Source organism: Astyanax mexicanus, chromosome 19 (genome assembly GCF_023375975.1).
Source record: "Astyanax mexicanus isolate ESR-SI-001 chromosome 19, AstMex3_surface, whole genome shotgun sequence".
Lineage (NCBI taxonomy): Eukaryota > Metazoa > Chordata > Actinopteri > Characiformes > Acestrorhamphidae > Astyanax > Astyanax mexicanus.
Window position 1 is genome coordinate 10,709,545 of NC_064426.1, and position 18,962 is coordinate 10,728,506.

At 35.7% G+C, this 18,962-nt stretch overlaps 1 protein-coding gene and 1 long non-coding RNA gene across 2 annotated transcripts; both read right to left on the reverse strand.

Moving 5' to 3' along the window:
- LOC125784525 (uncharacterized) lies at positions 1 to 6,080 on the reverse strand. The gene is made up of 2 exons (XM_049468273.1): positions 5,959 to 6,080; positions 1 to 4,149 (listed from the first exon to the last, which is right to left on the reverse strand). Exons 1-2 carry the CDS (start codon positions 6,050 to 6,052, stop codon positions 356 to 358), a joined length of 3,888 nt encoding a protein of 1,295 aa, XP_049324230.1. The 5' UTR covers positions 6,053 to 6,080; the 3' UTR covers positions 1 to 355.
- Positions 6,081 to 7,001: 921 nt separating this feature from the next.
- LOC125784449 (uncharacterized) lies at positions 7,002 to 18,203 on the reverse strand. Its single transcript, XR_007427255.1, has 3 exons — positions 18,161 to 18,203; positions 18,026 to 18,072; positions 7,002 to 7,616 (listed from the first exon to the last, which is right to left on the reverse strand). It is a non-coding gene; the product is annotated as an uncharacterized LOC125784449 (long non-coding RNA).
- Between the last annotated feature and the right edge of the window lie 759 nt (positions 18,204 to 18,962).

An 18,962-nucleotide genomic window follows, 5' to 3' on the forward strand; every position in this document is an offset into this window, starting at 1 on the left:
CTTTATTAATTAGTAAAGTAAACAGTAAAGTAATGGCAGAAGTAGCATAGTGGATAACAACATTGCCGTAGACTGATGTTTGATTCCCTAGTTAAATAAGCACACCACACTATAGCAGACCCAAACTACATTCTTCTACCAGTATATTGAATCAAATGTAAGCCAATTTGACTAAGAGCTTTAAGTAAATGATAATAATGTAAGTAGTTTATAATAAAAAAAAAACAAAAAAAATCAGAATATTAAAAAATATTGAAATCACTCAGTTGCAAAATGCAAAAAAATAAAAATAAAAAAGCACATTATCAATTTTCTCAATTCTTCTCTTCTGTTTCCCTACAGATCCGTCCACATTTTACTTAGATTTAGTTTCCTTTTTCCACTGTTGTACAACAGCCTTCACGGTCTTAGCCTTCAATGTGACTGCCTGTAGTCTTTTCTCTGTTTCCTTTATGACGCCACGCTCTTCTTCAAGCAGATCCTCTCCTCTTGCAATCTTCTCCAAGATCAAAGATTCACGCTTCATTTTTTCCAATCCAGCAATGCGTTCTTCAAAGCCAGGCTTTTTCTCCTCTTTTTCTGTCTTAATTAATAATTCAAGATACTCTATTGTGGACAGGGAGGTTGCCTTTAGAGCGATCTCATTCAGCCTCTGAAGGCATTGGGAAGACAGTGTGATCAGTTTCCTCAGCTTGGACTCAATGACATGAAACGCAGACTCCAGTTCTCCCAGGATTTGCTTGTTGTTCATAAACTGTCCTTTTGCTTTCATGAAGTTCTCCTTCAGCTCCTTGACAGTTTTCTTCTCAATTTTTGTTTCATACGTCCACAAGGCTCTCTCCCTTGCATGAGAAGAATGATGGCAGAAGTTAGGACAGACAACGCAGTATCCATTATCATCCATTGCAGCACAAGTGCTTATAGAATCACCTTCAGGGAGGAAGCAGTTTGAGTGACAGGTAAACAGACAGAAGTTGCAATTAAGGGCAGTGCAATTAACAGGAGTTCTGTTTGCCTTAACAACTTCCACGTCCTGCTCAAAATTTTCATTTTCCTTCATGTTACTGCTCTCAGCTTCCAAGCACTTCTTAAAGTTTTGGATCTCATTCAGCTTGGAAAGTCCAGCAGTAATTTGTGGGGTCAGTCCGGCCATGGCTTTCTCCAGGCGTTCTCGCTCCTCCAATACCTCTTTTGTCAAAGTCAAATCCTTACTCTTAAGAACCTCATCAACAACATCAAAAAATTTCTTCATATGTTTGAAGGAGGAGTTCCAAACAATCTCCTTAAGCTTCCCATCATCAGCCTCTTCTTCCTCTTCATCATCACCTGAATCACTTCCTGAGTTATTTTTCTCCTTTTTCTGTGCATACACTGCTGAGTTGTTGAATTTGAAATGAGTGGGTAAGCCTTTCTTATTTTTTTGGCAGGGCAAGTCTGCAGCTTGTATGGCTCCTAAGACTGGGATGTCCTTGCCATCAGCAAATGTCACAAGTATCACTATGTTCTCTTCAATGTCTTTGCCGAAGATGGACAGGATTGAGTCAAAGATGTATTTCTGGTTGGCACTGAGACGGGCAAGAGATGCTTGAACAACAAAGCAGACAGCATCAATGTGGTCTATCCCCAAAGGACTGCAAAGAAAGCTCTTCACTTGCTCTGTGATCAGTTTATCATGAGCCATTCCACGTGTATCTCCAAACCCGGGAGTGTCCACAATGGTCACAGAGTATGGGACTTGGAATCCTGGCTGGTTGTACATCTCATATGATGTGACCTCAGATGTTTGACTTTCTGCCTGTGATCGATTGGTTACTTCATGAATCAATTTGAAGCGATGATGTTCCTCATACTTCACACCAAGTATGTAATTGGCCATGGCATTGACCAGGGTTGTTTTGCCAGCACCCGTAGACCCTAACATTAGAATCACTTTGTTTTTCCCTTCTTCCACTTTTTTTCCAAAGACGTACTGATTGAAATTCACGTTCTCTCCAAATTTCTTCTCCAGATTCAGCACATAAACGGAGGGATTGCCCTTGATTAGGCAATGGGACTGCTCCAAAAATAGCTCACTCCTGGCCTTGGTCGATATTTTCTTCACTGATTTTTCAGACAGTTTAGTAGTTCTAAGCAAAGACTCGGGACTGGGAAGGCTCATTCCTGCATGGGCACAGCTGGCCAAAATTCTGATCTTATAAGCAGTGTCTTCCTTCAGCCCCTGGAGAGTGCATTCTCTGCTAGTGGTTCTAATGGATTTCAGCACTTCACCTCCCTGCTCTATTTCAGGTTGCTCTTGGAATTCCACCACATATTCAGTGACATGAACAGCCTCTCCTACAGAGGTAGGACTGTCCCATGTGATTGTAATTTTATCACTCTCCTCACATTTTGGTCTGGGTTGCCCAGGAGGAGCACAGGGGCGAGTTTTGTAGAATTCGGTTGGAGAGCTACTAAGACTCATCCCTGGTCGACACACAGCCTTGCATTTGAAACGATATTCTCTATTGGGCTCCAACTGCTTAACAGTGATTCGGGCAGTCTTCCCCTCCGTGGTCATTTCAGCCCACTCTGAGCTTTGTGCTGACTGATATAAGACACAATAAGACTCCACATTGTTGACGCCATGATGAGGGGGACTGATTTGCAAGTGGATACAGTCATGTTCAGCATTCAAGACTGTAGGTACAGCAGGCTTAGATGGGAGCTCAAACTCTGAGCTCAGGCAGGTTCCCCTCTCATAAACATGAATTGACGAGGCTGTAATGTGACTGTCTGGGACAGATACAATGCAGAAATCAACATTTTCTCTTCCACAGTTGGCCATTTTGAAGTCCAAAAATCTTTGTATCATCTGTCGTGTAAGTGCAGTCACATCCTTGGAACAAAACCATTGCTCTGACTTTTTGGGAGAGCTGGGCTTATAAGGAAACTGTTCGGCCTCACTGTTTCTTGATTCATTTGTTAGATAGTTCTCCAAGTCCAAAAGGTAGGACTCTTCTTCTTTTAGAGACGTGAACGCAAAAGCCACTACATACTCATTGGTTGGCTTTAACACTACTTTGTCCAAATCTTTGCTGGATGACAGCACTGGAACTTCACTCATGATCTCTAAGTAGGATCTGATGACGTTCGTCTCTCGTTCTCGGTCATTTAGGTAAGCAGATATCAGGGTACTCTGGAATGGGGACCTTTCTTTTCTGCTCAGCAGTGTCACAAGCTCCTGTTCCTCTTTACCACCACCCCTTATAGCTGGGAGAAGCTTGCTGAGCTGTTTTTGGAACACCAGTTTGTACTCTGAACACAAGCCTTTGAATTTCCTCAGCTTTGCCCTCATTTCTGGAAACTGAATGGCCAGGTCAGCCTTCCTTAAGTCCTCACACTGCATACCAGCTTCATCCAGGTTTTCCAAGATGCGCTGAGCACGTCGCACCAGACTGACACTTATCTCTCTGACCAGCTGGGCAGCTGCCGAGTCCAGTTTCTTCAGTGGGTAGAGCCATACAGTCATGGGCACCGCGTGTTCTCCATTTTCTCCCAAAAGCTTCGGGAGTTGTGTGTACACCTTAATGGCATCTTGGTAGGAGGCTGGATTGTTTTCTAGAGCGAAATCACCGTGGAAGGTACATGTGAACTTGCTTGTGCGCTGATTATCAGTCTCAGTCAGATCCAGGGATGCCTCACCTTCGATTGATATTGAAGGGATTTTTTTAATCGTTGCTTGTAAGTTTCCGTGAATTTCTTGATGGCTCTCATTGGAAGAAACCTCTTGGTCAAAAACGAAAAATGCCTGCGCACCGTACAGTAAAGCAGTGACAACATGTGTGGCAGAGCCCTCCTCAAACACATTACAGTGCTTGAGGTTTCCTGCCCCAAGATGCTCCATGGTGAGCTGCACAAACTTTGTGGTAGTCTTGTACTGCAGGGTGACTCGAGACTGCTGCATCGACTTCTTCTTATCACTTAAAAACGCTGCTGACCCTTTCACCTGCACTAACCCACTGAGAAAGCTAGCCTCAAGAGATGCAGCAACCTTTAGTGAATTTAATTTGTCTTCACAGGAATCCGATGCAATAATTTTGAAGTCGCTGTTGTGCTGGGATTGCATTTTGATATTCCTCTCCAGCATCTCTGAATCCCACAGTGTGATTCCTGTAGTCAAAAAAAAAAACATCATCAGATTTAAAAGATCACAGAAATGTTGTATTTATATTAATTTGTCAACATTAGATCATTAATGTGCATAATTAATATGGAAACAAAAATAAGTAATTTTAGTTGGGCTCCAAAGTGCTCCCATGATTTACTGTTTTATAGAGCCTAGTGACATATTAGTGGTTTTATTTAACACACACACACACACACACACACACACACACACACTGCCCTACATTACAATGGATCAAATATTAATCTACAAAATATTCCAGAATTACTCTATTATTGGCATGCTCTATACACACAGGCTCTCACTAAACTCTATTACAAATCCTATAATATCTGTAATAATCACAGTTATACCTGTACTAAACCAGCTAGCTGAGGACATTATTAGAACTTTCAGTCATGTTTTTAAAAGTTTTAGGAATGTGTGAATGTAATCATGGTTTGCATCACAACATTATTTAAATGTTCTAGCATTTCAAGTTAAACAAATAGCTGAAAACATCTAAAATAATTTTCCTAAAATAAAAAAAATATGAATACCACTCTTACAAAAAAAAAAAGGATATTCTGGGGTGCGTTTCTGATGATTTATTGTTTTATTTATTGTTTTAAAATGTATTAACAACTTTAGGAATGACAGTTTTGAGTCAAAATGAGTGATCTTCTACACAAATATATATTAAGTTATATAATTCATTTTTTTACAACTTACCTTATTTTACACAAACAAATCCCAGAATTTCAGAACCATTTTTGCATGCATATTCATAATTATAATACATATGTGTTTCTTATGTTAAAAAGTCCTAAAAATGCCTGATTTTTTACATATGGATATTTTATATCCCAACATCATTAGAATATTTTTATATTTTAGCATTAGTTAATAGTTAGAGAAATCCTAATTGTGTTATGGATTACTTTTTTAAAACTCTGTTTATTTTTATTTTCTGATTCATTAAAAACAAAGGTTTAAAAAAAGGTTTTAGACTTTTAGTTCATGTTAGTTTTCATGCCATAAACACTGATTAGTCTCCAAAAAGACTGATCTCTGACACACTTATACATTAAGTTAAATTATTTGTTTTTCATGTATTAATTTATTTGACACAAAAAAGCAGACTATTTTATAACCACTAAAATGGTCATTGCAGTAATTTTGATTTGCATGCATATTCATACATTTCATATAATACAGAAGATTTTTTTATGTTTTTTTATTATTACATTTTTTTCCCATTTTCTCCTCAATTTACATGGCCAATTTCCCAACCCACTCAGTAGGACTCCCCCTATCACTAGAGATGCTCCAACACACCAGGTGGGTGAAGACTAACACATGCTTCCTCTGATACATGTAAACTCAGACTCCACTTCTTTTCAAACTGCTGCTGATGCATCATCACGCTCAGAGGAAAGCGCAGCGAATCTGTTCCGATACATCAGCTCACAGACGCCTTGTTTGATCGACATCACCCTGTGAAGTGATGAGGGAAGAGAGCGCCAATTGTGCTCTCTCAGGGCTCTGGCATCTAAAGGCAAGCTACATGAACAGGATTGGAACCGGCGATCTCCTGATTATAGTGGCAGCGCACTCGACACTTGGAGCCCTTTTCTGTTAAGTAGGTCCTAAAAATGTCTGAAAGTTTTAAGCTATCAAATTGTGCACTACTGGTTTAAAAAAAAAAACAATATTATCTGTTCCCAAATGTGTTTTTTGTAAAACAAAATCAACACAAAATATATGTCAAATCCACAAAAGAACCGAATGCATGCATGTTCTCTTTTCTGTACCTGGAATTAGGGCATCTCTCCGGCAGTCGTACAGCATTCCCAACTGGAAAGGTCGGCCCAGAGCAGCTATTTCAATGGTTTCAGAGTCAGACATCTTTCTGGCCAAGTATCAGATTAGCCTCAAAGATCTGAAACACCAGATTGGTCAACATCAATTATTACCCTGAAGAAAATGGAATAAACAGTGCTGCAATCATGTAAAATCATCTACTAAGTTTCAACATTCGTTCTGCTTTGTCTGTTAAACAAGAACATTAAACACATTTGTTACGACAAAAAGGCAGTGCGCAAAATACAACCTTAAATCAGAAAATGTTAAGTGAGTATGGACATTTGGACAATGGACTTTGATTGCAGTCATTATGTTATATCATTTTATATTTTGTCTACACAAATTAATTTACTTTATTATTATACATCAATTTCTTCTCTAAAGATCCTCATTTTACACTCAGAGTGTAGATATTGATAAGGTGTATTGCTTTAAATTCTAGTATGTGTAATGACATGTATGGGTACCTACATACATATTGCTACATTTGTTGCAAAACCTGAAATATTTTCTGCAATTGTCTTCAGGATCAATAAAGATCTATTCATTTATATTTCATTTTCTACACAATTTAATCACTGGAGCAGTGTGATTTTTTACACTACTCATACTTCAGCGGAAGTCAGTAACACTGATTCGATTAAATAATGTGTGACTAAAAGTGTTTAACTCTGTGCTTTTGGGAACAGTGACTTCTATATTACCCATGGTGGATTAAATTACTGCAGAAAAGAATGTTGAGGTGAGTTTAAACAGGGTTCACTCGTTCATTAACATTGCTAACGTTAGGTTAACTAGCTGGCTAGGTCTTAAGGAGCTACTGTACTCTATCCACTACATTAAAATTGTTATATCATATAGTACGTACCAATTTTAATGAAAATATTTATTTAAAAATCATTAGAGCTGTAGTAATCTACCTCGCTGGCTTTTGCATTCAAACAGGTGTTTCTGAAAGTCCTCTCTGAAAGACTTCTTGGATATCAAGACCCTAACTTGACCTCCCTTTTCCCTTCTTAATTAAATGAAGAAAAATGAAGAAAACCATAAATTATTTTACTTGAGCTAGTGCTAGGTAACTGCTCACAGGAGCTCACAAAGAGCCAACCCTTTTCATCATGTCTGCAGGTAACTACAGAAGTCCATCCTTCCTCCATGGTGTTAGTCATTGGAACCACTACATGACACTTGCATGATTTTTTAAATGAATGTTTATTATGTTTTTACATTTTAATTTGACAGCTGTGCCGGTAGACGGATCTGATTCACAACTTATATACCGAACATAATTCAACATTCAATCTGGATGATCTACTTGTTCTGGAGCCTCTGTTTTTCCTTTCTTTCTATTTCTCTCTGCTGATCTATCACTTTTCTTTTCTCCTCCTCTCTCTCCTTTTCGTTTTTTTCTTTCAATGCTTTCTCGTTTTTAATTTGTTGTAATTCATTTTCTGCTGCCATTCGTCTCTTTTCTTCTTCAAGTCTTTTCTTTTCTTCTTCATTTCTTTGCCACTCCAAATGACGCTGCCTGTCCGCTGATCCGTCATTACCCATTTTCAGGGTTTCTTTGATAGTTTCGATGTATGCACGGCTCTCAGGAGATTATCTGTAGGAAAAAAGAAAACTTTGGGTTTAGAAAGCAATGAATGGTTTATGAATTCCAATCGCAAATCCAATACAGTTTGGATGACATATAAAATTTAAATAGACCTAAATAAAAACAAAATGCAATGATTTGCAAATCTCTTAGGCCCATATTTTCCTCACAATAAAACATAGAACACATATCATAAGTTGAAAATGATACATTTCACCATTTTATTAAGAAAAAAATCTCATAGGCAGTGCCAACACAAAGGGCACCCTGGAGGGCCTGAATATTACCAGCATTTAATACTGACCATTGACATTGTTCCTTGTGCACATCAATTATTCCAGATTCTCTGAACATTTAATTATATTATGTATTTTACATGGTAGGATATCTAAAGCCTTCAAAATTATGATTTAAATTTAGATTTTAATTGTTACATGATTTTTAAATGTTTTTCGCAGGTTGGTGAACCTCTGTGTATTTGATTCTAAGAGACTATAAATGACGTAATGTTTTTTTCATGAAATAGTGAAATGTATCACATCTATTATGCTTTCTACAGAGACCCCGAAAAAAGAATGAGGTGAAAAAAAGGAAGGGATTTTACATGGGTAAATAAATCCTCTTTAAAAATGCCTGGACTGGGGATGGGATGGTCACTTGAGTTGTTCTCTAAAATTAATTATTGTGAGATAATTATACAGAGATAATTCATTTTTGAGAGGAAAAATCAGGTAATTATCTGCTATAGCCTTTAGATGGAACCAATACTCTAATTATTATCTTCCAAAACCCACTTGTTGTTTAGATGTTCTGAAGATTGATTCCGTGATTTGCACTACTCTGAAATATATATATATCACTTTAAAAAAGTATATATCACTTTATTACTCATTTTAAATGTGTTTTAAAGCAGAACCTCTAAACCTGGATTTTAAATTCTGTAATTTGGCTTTTAGCATAGCTTGCTAACTCTCCTCCTGTCTGTCTTTGCTCTCTGACTCTAGGCTGCTGCTAGTAGGTGATCAACCAATATAATTTATGGAGGTGACCCCTGAACTGTCAAATCCACCCTTTCAACACTCCAGCTAAAAAACTCCACTACAGCGAAAAGAGCAGCTGCAGGCAGGGGCGACTGTGAATTTGAGAATAAAAAACTCTTGAAAGGGAGAAAAATTAAGCTTGAGAGCGATATTTTGTGTTAAGCGTGGACACAATTTATTTTTTCATGCTCCAGAGTTTCACAGTTTTGCTCGTGAGAAGTAAAATTTAGACACACAAAATGTTAAAACACACAGATTATTTTTTTTCACCTGGTGTTACTGCGCCCCGACTTCCATCATCCAGACATCAATAGTAGTCCATAGTAGCACAAACACTTCTACATGCATCCACCTTAATCTATGTTATCCAGAAAACCATTGGTCCTCTTAAATAAAACCAAATATCTCGAATTAATCAGAGCAAGTCTACAGTGTTTCAAAACAGGCTTCAAATGGCACTCTGTGGCCATATTACCAGAGCATTGCCTTTAGGACTGTGTTTAAAAAAAAAAAAAAAAAAAAAAAATAATAATAATAATAATAATAATAATAATAATAATAATAATAATAGTCAACAACGTTTTGGTGCCATCTAAAGGCCAGAGCGGGTAATGCAGCAGGCATTTGTTAATTGTTTTTAACAATTATTATGGTGATAATTATTTTGAGATTTCAGTTTTTCAAGATTTCAAGCAGCAATTTTTCCAGTCATGTAAAATCCCACGCAAATTCTCAAGGATTCAAGGATTCAATGAGTTATTTTTTTCTTTCACATCACATGTGTACATGAGATGTAAAAAAAATTGTATTCCCACTGTCCAGTTTATACCCAATGAGCACTTTTAAAATAGATAAATATGAAGACAAAATAAGATAGAATAAAAATACAATAATAAAATAGATAAGATAAATACACAAAAAATATTAGTAAGGAAGTATAGCAGCATGGATGATTTTGAAAGGACATCAGTAACATGAAAGTTTTTAAATCACCCTTTCATGATAAAAATAAATAAATAAATAAATAACCTAAAACACCTAATATCTGAAGTGTTGGAAGCTGGCTGGATAACGTTGTAAGCTAAGTCCACTAAAATAAATTATTTTTCAGGACCTTGGTAAAGATTCCAATAAAATGAAAATGTACAATTTTCTTCAGATTACTTACTAGTGCAATCTTGGATTAAATTTATCAAACCTGCACTAAGCTCCTTGGATTTTCATATTGTGCTGGACCTTGCTTTTATATTCAATCATGAGGGCATGTACAATTCTACATACTTCAGATTTGTGTTCTCTTGCACTTATTGCACTGCCTCCTTGTTACCACACTTTTCTGCAGTAATACATTTAGCTATCTTTCTGAGAAACTCACCAAAAAAATCAGCTTCCAGCACATTCAAGTCTGAGCAGTGGAATGTCTACTTCCCAGACATTTCAATCCAGAGTCTTGTTGAATTCTGGAAGAAATGTAAAAGCAACTTGACAGTCCTCTTCTGAGCCAATAAATAAAAGCCACAAAAATTATTTATAGCTACATAAGAAAAAAATACTAGTAATGTAAACCCTGGTGGACTTGGTGTTTTCAGTGCCCTCTAGAGTCCCCAATATTGGCTGCCCTGCTTGTGATGGGAAAAGTGAGTGAGTGCCTGCTAGTGTGCCGCTTCTTGCCACAAACTGTGATCATGTTGTTAGACCAGAGGTGGAAAAATAACTGAAAATTTTAATTAAGTACCTTTACTTTGCTAAAATTCTACTCAAGTAAAAGTAAAAGTACCCATCTAAAAATGTACTTGATTAAAAGTAAAAAAGTACTCAATTTAAAATGTAAATAGTTATTTTTAATTATTTGATGTAAAAAAGTAAAACAAATCATAAATTATTATTTTTTTAATGAATTATTATTCCACATAATAATTTGGACCTTTCAGGCAGTATTTGTTCAGACCACCCCATAAAACATTTTCAAGAACCAGTGGCATAGGTTTCTATCATCCATTTGTTTTTCTTTACTGTTAAAAAGTAATGGCCATACAGGTGACTATAAACCGTATTTTTATAGTTTTACAGTTCATTATTATTATTATTATTATTATTATTATTATTATTATTATTATTATTATTATTATTATTACTTTTTCTTTGTTTTAACTGCAATTTACATGTTTTGTTTTCATATTTAAGCAGATTGTTTAATGTTCCCAATAAAAACTTAAGGAATTATCCATAAAAACATGAAATCATACAACAAAAAAAAATGTTGGTCGGCGCATGCGCAATGTGGTAAAGAAGCACATATCGATGGGTAGCATAACTCGACAGAACACCAGTTCCCCCGAGCCTCGAGAACACAGACCCCAGGCTGATTCACACAGCGTCTCTTCCGCTAACCGACCATGGAGAAGAAAACTCAGCGCAAACTATGTGTGATAAAATCATCGGAACATAAACACACGGAACAAAATGAGGCACTTCTCTCACCACCAAGACTTTGAGAAAGGTAAACTCAGTTTGTGGACGCGGGTTAAGCACGTAAAGTAGCGCATCTCCGTTAGCTAACGTTAGATTAGCTAGCTAACTAACTTCTTAGCTAATCTAGGCAGTTTGATATGTCTCCAGTTTAGTTCAGCGTTGTTTAATGTCTAAAAGGGATCTATGTAATCATGATCATTAGCTAAGGTATTTAGGTTATATTCGCCTCAATCACCTGTTAACATCACGCCGACAGACGCATTTCATACAGCTTTCAGTGCATTTAGTATACTATTAATTTAGACGTTAATACACGTTAATTAATTCATTACCATACAGGATAACAAACACCTGTCGTCTCCATTAACCTTTTCTGCTTTTTTTTCACATTAGTGCAAGTTGTTGCCTCGTTATTCGATGCACGAGCATCCGTGCTCCGGTGTTCTGTCGAATTGTCCTACCTAGTCAAACCGTGCTGTCATAATGTATATTTAAGTGTAAAAATACAAAAGAAGCACAATTTTAGGGCATATACCCAGTGAAATTCCAGTAGAATTAGATTTGGATTGCATAAATCATTGTATCATGACAAATATAGCTAATTACAAACTGCTTTTGTATTTATTTATGATAATAATTATATTTTTTGTTTCCATTTACACTTTTGTGCATTGACAGTGCGCCCAGGTTGTGTAATGCAACCCCCCCTAAAACAGATTAATTATTAATAAAAAACTCGAGAAATAATTTAATTGTGTAGGTCAGCGCATGCGCAGTACCTTTGGAAAGCATGGATCGATGGGTAGGACAATTAAACAGAACACCGGAGCATCCGCGCCAATTATTTAATTTAATTTTTTTTCCATAGCATTTTATTTTTTACTCAGTAACGGGGAGTTTTCCAATGTAGCGAAGTAAATTAGTTGAGTAAAAGTAAAATGACCTATTTTAAAAACTACTTTAAAAATTACAAATTACTCATAAAATCTACTCAATTACAGTAACGTGGGTAAATGTAACTCTTTACTTTCCACCTCTGGGCTAGACATATCAAATAATTTCTTGAATCTTAAACAAGCTGTGGCTAGGATGCCCTGTAAGTGTCCATCACATTGTTATAATCGGTAATTGATGGTACCAAGCAGAGTGGTACCAAATGTTTAGTTTCACCACTGGTCATAATTAAGGACCGACTAAGGCTGGAGTACCACTAAAGTAAAACTATGAAGGTAAAACTATATAGATAATCTATATAGATATGACTTCTATATATAGACTGAAATACACTTACATTAAAATCCTTTCTAATCATGATCTTAATTATCTGCAGCTGATGTGCTGCACCTGATTCTAATTCCACATGTTTTAAATAGTGGAGCAGACCAGGGATAATTGTAACACTTTTTGTGATTTTTCAAATCAAAAACCATTTAAAGTTTGCAAATTTGATTAAAATTGTCACAACACTGTTCTAAAACAAGCCAGGGGTGGCTGCAATATTTCTAAAATATACATAATTAATCATAAATGTCAATATTCAAAATGGAAATATTCAAAATGGAAAAAAATATAAAAAATAAAAATATATATTCAAAATGGCAAAGTCATTTATCATTTGTCTTATTATGACTACTTTTTTGTTAAACAGGGCAAATGTTTACTTTCTTTTCACACTACATCTCTTGTCAACTAGTTTGCATATGTTTATTTAGGCCTAATACATTGTTTTATTTATCTAAAATTGCTCTCATTCTATTTTTATATTAATGAACAATAACTGACCTGAGATTGTGCAGCACAGTCAGAAGAAAAACTCTTATGAAGACGCTGGCAAGCAGCTGCTCGTGTAAAAAATTAGTTCTAGTTATGCTGCTGGTGTTTAAGCAATTCAAGAAAACAGTAAGCATTCCATTATCCTATGCCTGTCACAATAACAAAATTTTCAGGACGATAAATTGTCCCAGACATTATTGCGATAAACGATAATATTGTCATTTTAAAGCACAACTATAGAAAATGCTTTTTCCTGCTTCTGGCTTCAAAAGGAGCTTAAAGACAATGTACCACAGTAATAATATACTAGCATAATACTATTACACAATTTTACAGTTAAACTAACTTCATATTATTAAGAGCAGACATTGGGCTCCCAATAAAAAAATATATTTGAATATCCCAAGTAACTAAAACAAATAAAGTACACCCACCCTGGGTTCTGAAAAACTGCACTAAATATTAAAAAGACCCTTATTCAAAAAATAAATTAACAACAAATAGATTAAAGTAACATTTACATTATTATTATTTTTTTAACTCATGGGCACTCGCAGGTTTCTTTTTCTGATCATATATGTATATGCTGTAAAACACACATTAGCTTAGTCCATATGACTAAAGACACACAGATAGCTCAGCAGGCCAGAGCTCTTGCTATAAATGTATTTTTTTTTATGTAACTGAGCATTCTCAGCAAGAAACAACAGCATGTTCAGTGTGTGGGGCTTGAGGCAGGATCTCTCTGGGGGAACTATTTTTATATTCAATAATCAGCTGGATGAAATGAGCTGGATGGTTTTGCATTAAATAAGATCTCAGGTTAGTAGTATTGCCATTGTTGTGAAAACTTGTAAACATACCGGCTGATTCGCGTTGATGGTTCTCCTCGCTCATTTGGCTTACAGACAAAATACTCTCACACCTGAGCTGAGGAATGCAGCTTTAAAACACAGCCTGTCCCTAAACGTCCTCAAACTTTCTCGAAAGCTGTTTAGTTTTGAGAAAGTCCAAATAGCCTCGAATCCGTTCGCTAGCCAACATTTTTTAAATGCGGCTCATTTTTCTGTAATCTAGAAAACAGTGTTACTGAGCATGTGCACTGTGAGTATAATCACTTTAGCTTGTTTCTGACTTGAGGCATTTAAGTTGCAGTCTAGATGGAAACAGGGGTCCATGAGCACATAGTGGATTTTTTTCGCCACCTGTGTTTTCTTAATCTTCGAAGTGGCTATTTTAGGATTCTGACAGGTAACAGGATAAAATAATGTGCCATGACATTTATTTTTAACCCTTTAATGCATCTATGCTAATTCCGAACCAGAAAAAAATTATGAAGAAAATGGCATAGCTCCTTGAGTTAACAACCTATAGAGACAAATGAGCACACTTTTCCATACAATTCTGGGCCAAGGAATTTAACGGAATGGTTATTTTTTACACATTTTGACTTAATTCTGGGACATAAATATAAAAAATAGCAGAAAATGTTAATTTGCCTGTATGTTTTCACATTATACTAAAATCCTGTGCACTGGATAAAAACATCTTGGGATTTTTCTTTTTATCTTTGAAGTGTCTGCTTTAAGATTATGACAAGTAACAGGACAAAAAATGTCCTGTGGGGCTTATTTTTAACCTTTTACTACAACTATCCCAATTTCGAACCTGAATAAAATATAAATTAATTGGCATAGCTTCTAAAGTTAAAAAACCTATACAGACAAATGAGCACACTTTTCCATACAATTCTGGGCCAAGAAATTCAATAGAATTGTTATTTTTAAGTTTTTGACACATTTTGACAATTCTAGGTCAAAAATATAAAAAATTAGCAGAAAATGTTCATTTGCCTGTATGTTTTCACATTATACTAATTTCCTGCACACTAAATAAAAATATTCTGACATTTTCTTAATCTTTAAAGTGTATACTTTGAGATTTTGACAAGTAACAGGACAAAAAATGTCCTGTGGGGCTTATATTTAACCTTTTACTATATCTATCCCAATGCCGAACCTGAAAAATAATAAAAAAAATTGGCATATCTCCTTCAGTTAAAAACCTATACAGACAAGTGAACACACTTTTCCATACAATTCTGGGCCAAGGAATTCAATAGAATGGTTATTTTTAGGATTTTGACACGTTTTGACTCAATTCTGGGACAAAGAGATAAAAACAAAATAACAGAAAATGTTAAGGTCACATGTATGTTTTCACATTATACTAAAATCCTGTGCACCGGATAAAAACATCTTGAGGTTTCTCTTAATCCTTGAAGTGTCTACTTTAAGATTCTGACAGGTAACAGGACAAAAAAATGTCCTGTGGGGCTTATTTTTAACCCTTTACTACACCTATCCCAAATCCGAACCTAAAAAATTATGAGGAAATTGGCATAGCTCCTTCAGTAAAACCTATACAGACAAATGAGCACACTTTTCCATACAATTCTGAGCCATGGAATTCCATGGAATGATTATTTTAAAGTTTTTGACACATTTTGACTTAATTCTGGGACTAAAAGGTCACCTGTAAGTTTTCACATTATACATTATATTCACATTATGAAAAGTCTACTTTTAGATCCTGAAAAAACTTTAAGATAATCATTCTATGGAATTCCATGGCTCAGAATTGTATGGAAAAGTGTGCTCATTTGTCTGTATAGGTTTTTAACTGAAGGAGATATGCCAATTTTTAAATTATTTTTCAGGTTCTGCATTGGGATAGATGTAGTAAAAAGTTAAAAATAAGCCCCACAGGACACTTTCTGTCCTGTTACTTGTCACAATCTTAAAGTAGACACTTTTTAAAGAAAGTGATTAAGAAAAATCCCAAGATGTTTTTATCTAATGCACAGGATTTTAGTATAATGTGAAAACATACAGGCAAATTAACATTTTCTGCTATTTTTTATATTTATGTCCTAGAATTAAGTCAAAATGTGTAAAAAAAAAAACTTAAAAATAACCATTCCGTTAAATTCCTTGGCCCAGAATTGTATGGAAAAGTGTGCTCATTTGTCTGTAAAGTTTGTTAACTCAAGGAGCTATGCCATTTTCTTCATAATTTTTTTCTGGTTCGGAATTAGCATAGATGTAAAAAAGGGTTAAAAATAAATGTCATGGGACATTATTTCATCCTGTTACCTGTAAGAATCTTCAAATAGACACTTCAAAGATTAAGAAAAAACAGGTGGCGAAAAAAAGTCTGCTATGTGCTCGTGGACCCCTGTTTCCATCTAGACTATTGTTACAACCGTCCCAAGTTACAACTGCTTCTGGTGACCCCTAATAAATATCTACTAACTTTCTCCTCCCAGAAAAATTAATACATTTTACAAGTTAGGGTTGGGCGGTATTGAAATTTTTCCGATTATATGGCGGTATTACCGGCGAGGGGGGCTGTATTTTTTTTTTTTTTTTTTTTTTTTTTTAATGGATATTATTTTATTTTTGTACCCGTGTGTAGTGTTTCATTTTGATTATTTAGAATTCGTTAGATTATATTTCGTTTAGCATTTTGAGCTTAGTTTAGTTAATTATTTTTTTCATTTCATATCTATTTTTCAGTTTTTATTAAATGCTGTTATTAGCTTAGCTTCTAGTTTGTTGCTGCCTTCTATCTTATTTAGCATACAGAAATACTCACTGGTCTTTTCAATGAATGTTGATTTACCAGACAGGCGCTGTGTGATATATTTTTTTTTAATCAGTGTGGAGAGCTCATCCGCATGTTTGAATGGTTTGTCCTGTAGGAAAACGCACGCGATTTATCTGCTGACCACTCTGACACTGTGGTCATGCAGCCCATAGGCAGTGGAATAAGCGCGAAATGCACACCCATTAATCCACCTGCGGTGCTTTAAATGCGCGGATGAGCTCGCATTCAGGCTCGCGTTTAAGCTCGGGTTCAGGCAGACAATCTAAACTCTAGTATGCAGAACTATATTATTATTGTTATTAATTTTCCATTCTTTTAAATAGCAGGATACTTTGATTTTTATTTCTCTGCCCGGACCCAACCCGGCCAGAGGAAAGTAATAGAAAATCTCGGGTGGAGTCCAGGCTCCTGGAAATAGTCTATGTAGTCATCTAATTTTTAATACTATTTTTATTTTATATAAAGCTATGGCCTAATAATCACCATATACCTAAGTAACAAAGTATTAATTTAAACGAAAACAAACGAAATAACGAAAAGTGAAAGTTCTCCTTAACTGAAACTAATAAAAACGGTAATTAAAAGGAAAAAATAAAACTAACTGAAATTGCAGATTGAATACCCTCATTTTCGTGTTTGTTAATTTATTTATTAGCGCGGTTTCAACCACAACAGTTTAACAGTGGGTGGTGGTGTGCCGTTTCTGCTCCCAAAGGGGAGCCGGATTCTGCGGGGTCAGATGTCGGCAGCGCGCTGCAGCGCGCAGAGTGCCTCACGGGGAATTACTTATATTTACAGAGCTCGAGCTAGCCGGGGAATAACGACAGAAAACCCTGAGTAAACTGTAGAATTCTGTATTGGATTAGAATATGCGCGCGAAGGAGAGAAAAAAAGAGAATGTAGAGAAACAGGAGATGAGGAATATTTGAGAAGCAGCTGTAACTTTAGCTGTGAGTAACTCCTACACCATAACACCCCACACTGCAGGATAAACTGATAAATCTGATCATTTCGGTGGTTGGTTGTTTTTTTGTTGGGGTTTTATTGCCACTCCAGCACAAATGTGGCTATAATAGAAGATCATACCGCCCAATCCTATTACAAGTGATTATTATAAGATACTTCTCAGTTGTAAGTGTTTGGTTATTTTACCTTTTTACCTTTAACATGACATCTTTCCATATTATGTCTCATGAATTATTAATTATATGTTGTTATTGTGGAGGAGGTGTGGACTAAATGACAAATGAGAACAGTTATCAGCTACAATATTGTGTTTTAAGTGTCTTAAAATACTGGAATGTCATTTCATTTAAATTAGCACTGGGATACTAAAGACATTCAGATAGTTTGAATGTAAATTCTGTTGTATTTCTATATATATATATACATATGTAATTATTTAATTATAGTCTAAAATTAGGCATGTTACATACATCAAGGCAAACTATAAAATGTACATACGGTGATGCAGCCTTGCTGGGGTTTCTGGTTCTGCTGAAAAGGGAAATCTGAAAGAACAAAGCAACACATTTAAAGTTATTATTTTTTGTTATTATAATACTACTTACGATGTAAACACATTATATAATTTCTTACCTTTTAGATCATCCTTCACTTCTTTCAGTCTGTGGCGTTGTGGTGTTCCTTCCTAAAACAGCATCCTTTTATAGTCTGCATTACACTTCTGCCACAGAGTCATCACATGACTGAAAACATGTTAACACACCTTTACTTCTTATTGTGTACTGATCTAGCTCAGTGCACTGATTATGAACAAGTCAGTCAAAATGATAAGTTATGTGATCATCTTTCAGTTTACTCTATAAGGATAGGGCTGGGCGATATGGGAAAAAATCTTATTAAAATAATAGCCTTTAAGTTTTGTTGCATTTAAATTATGCTAACATTTAAATATTTTAAAGCAAGTGACCTGTAATGGAGGTGGGAGGAATAAAGTCAAGTTTCTGAAATGATTCTCTTCTACTGCAGTAGATTTATATTAACATTACTGGCTTTCAGTAGACCAGACTTGCATTACTTAACAAGTGTATTTAAAACTCATCCAGTTCAGCAACAGCAACGTTTAGCTCCGTTTAAATACAGCTACACAGATTATATAATCTTCTGTATTTAGTAAAACTCTGAACTCAGACAAGCTAACCTAACCCAGCAGCTAACATAGCATCATTACCTGTCTTCAGAAATCTGAACAAGCTCACCTATCTAAATATCTTGGTGAGGAGACTCCATGCCACATATTTAGAACTGAGTTTTCCACTGTAGGGCAGCTAAACTTATCGTATAAATGATGTTTATCCAGTAAATGGGAAAGGAGACGCTCTGTGGATCAGCTGTGGATCAGGACTCGGGGGCTTGGGCATGGAGGAGGGGGCGTGCT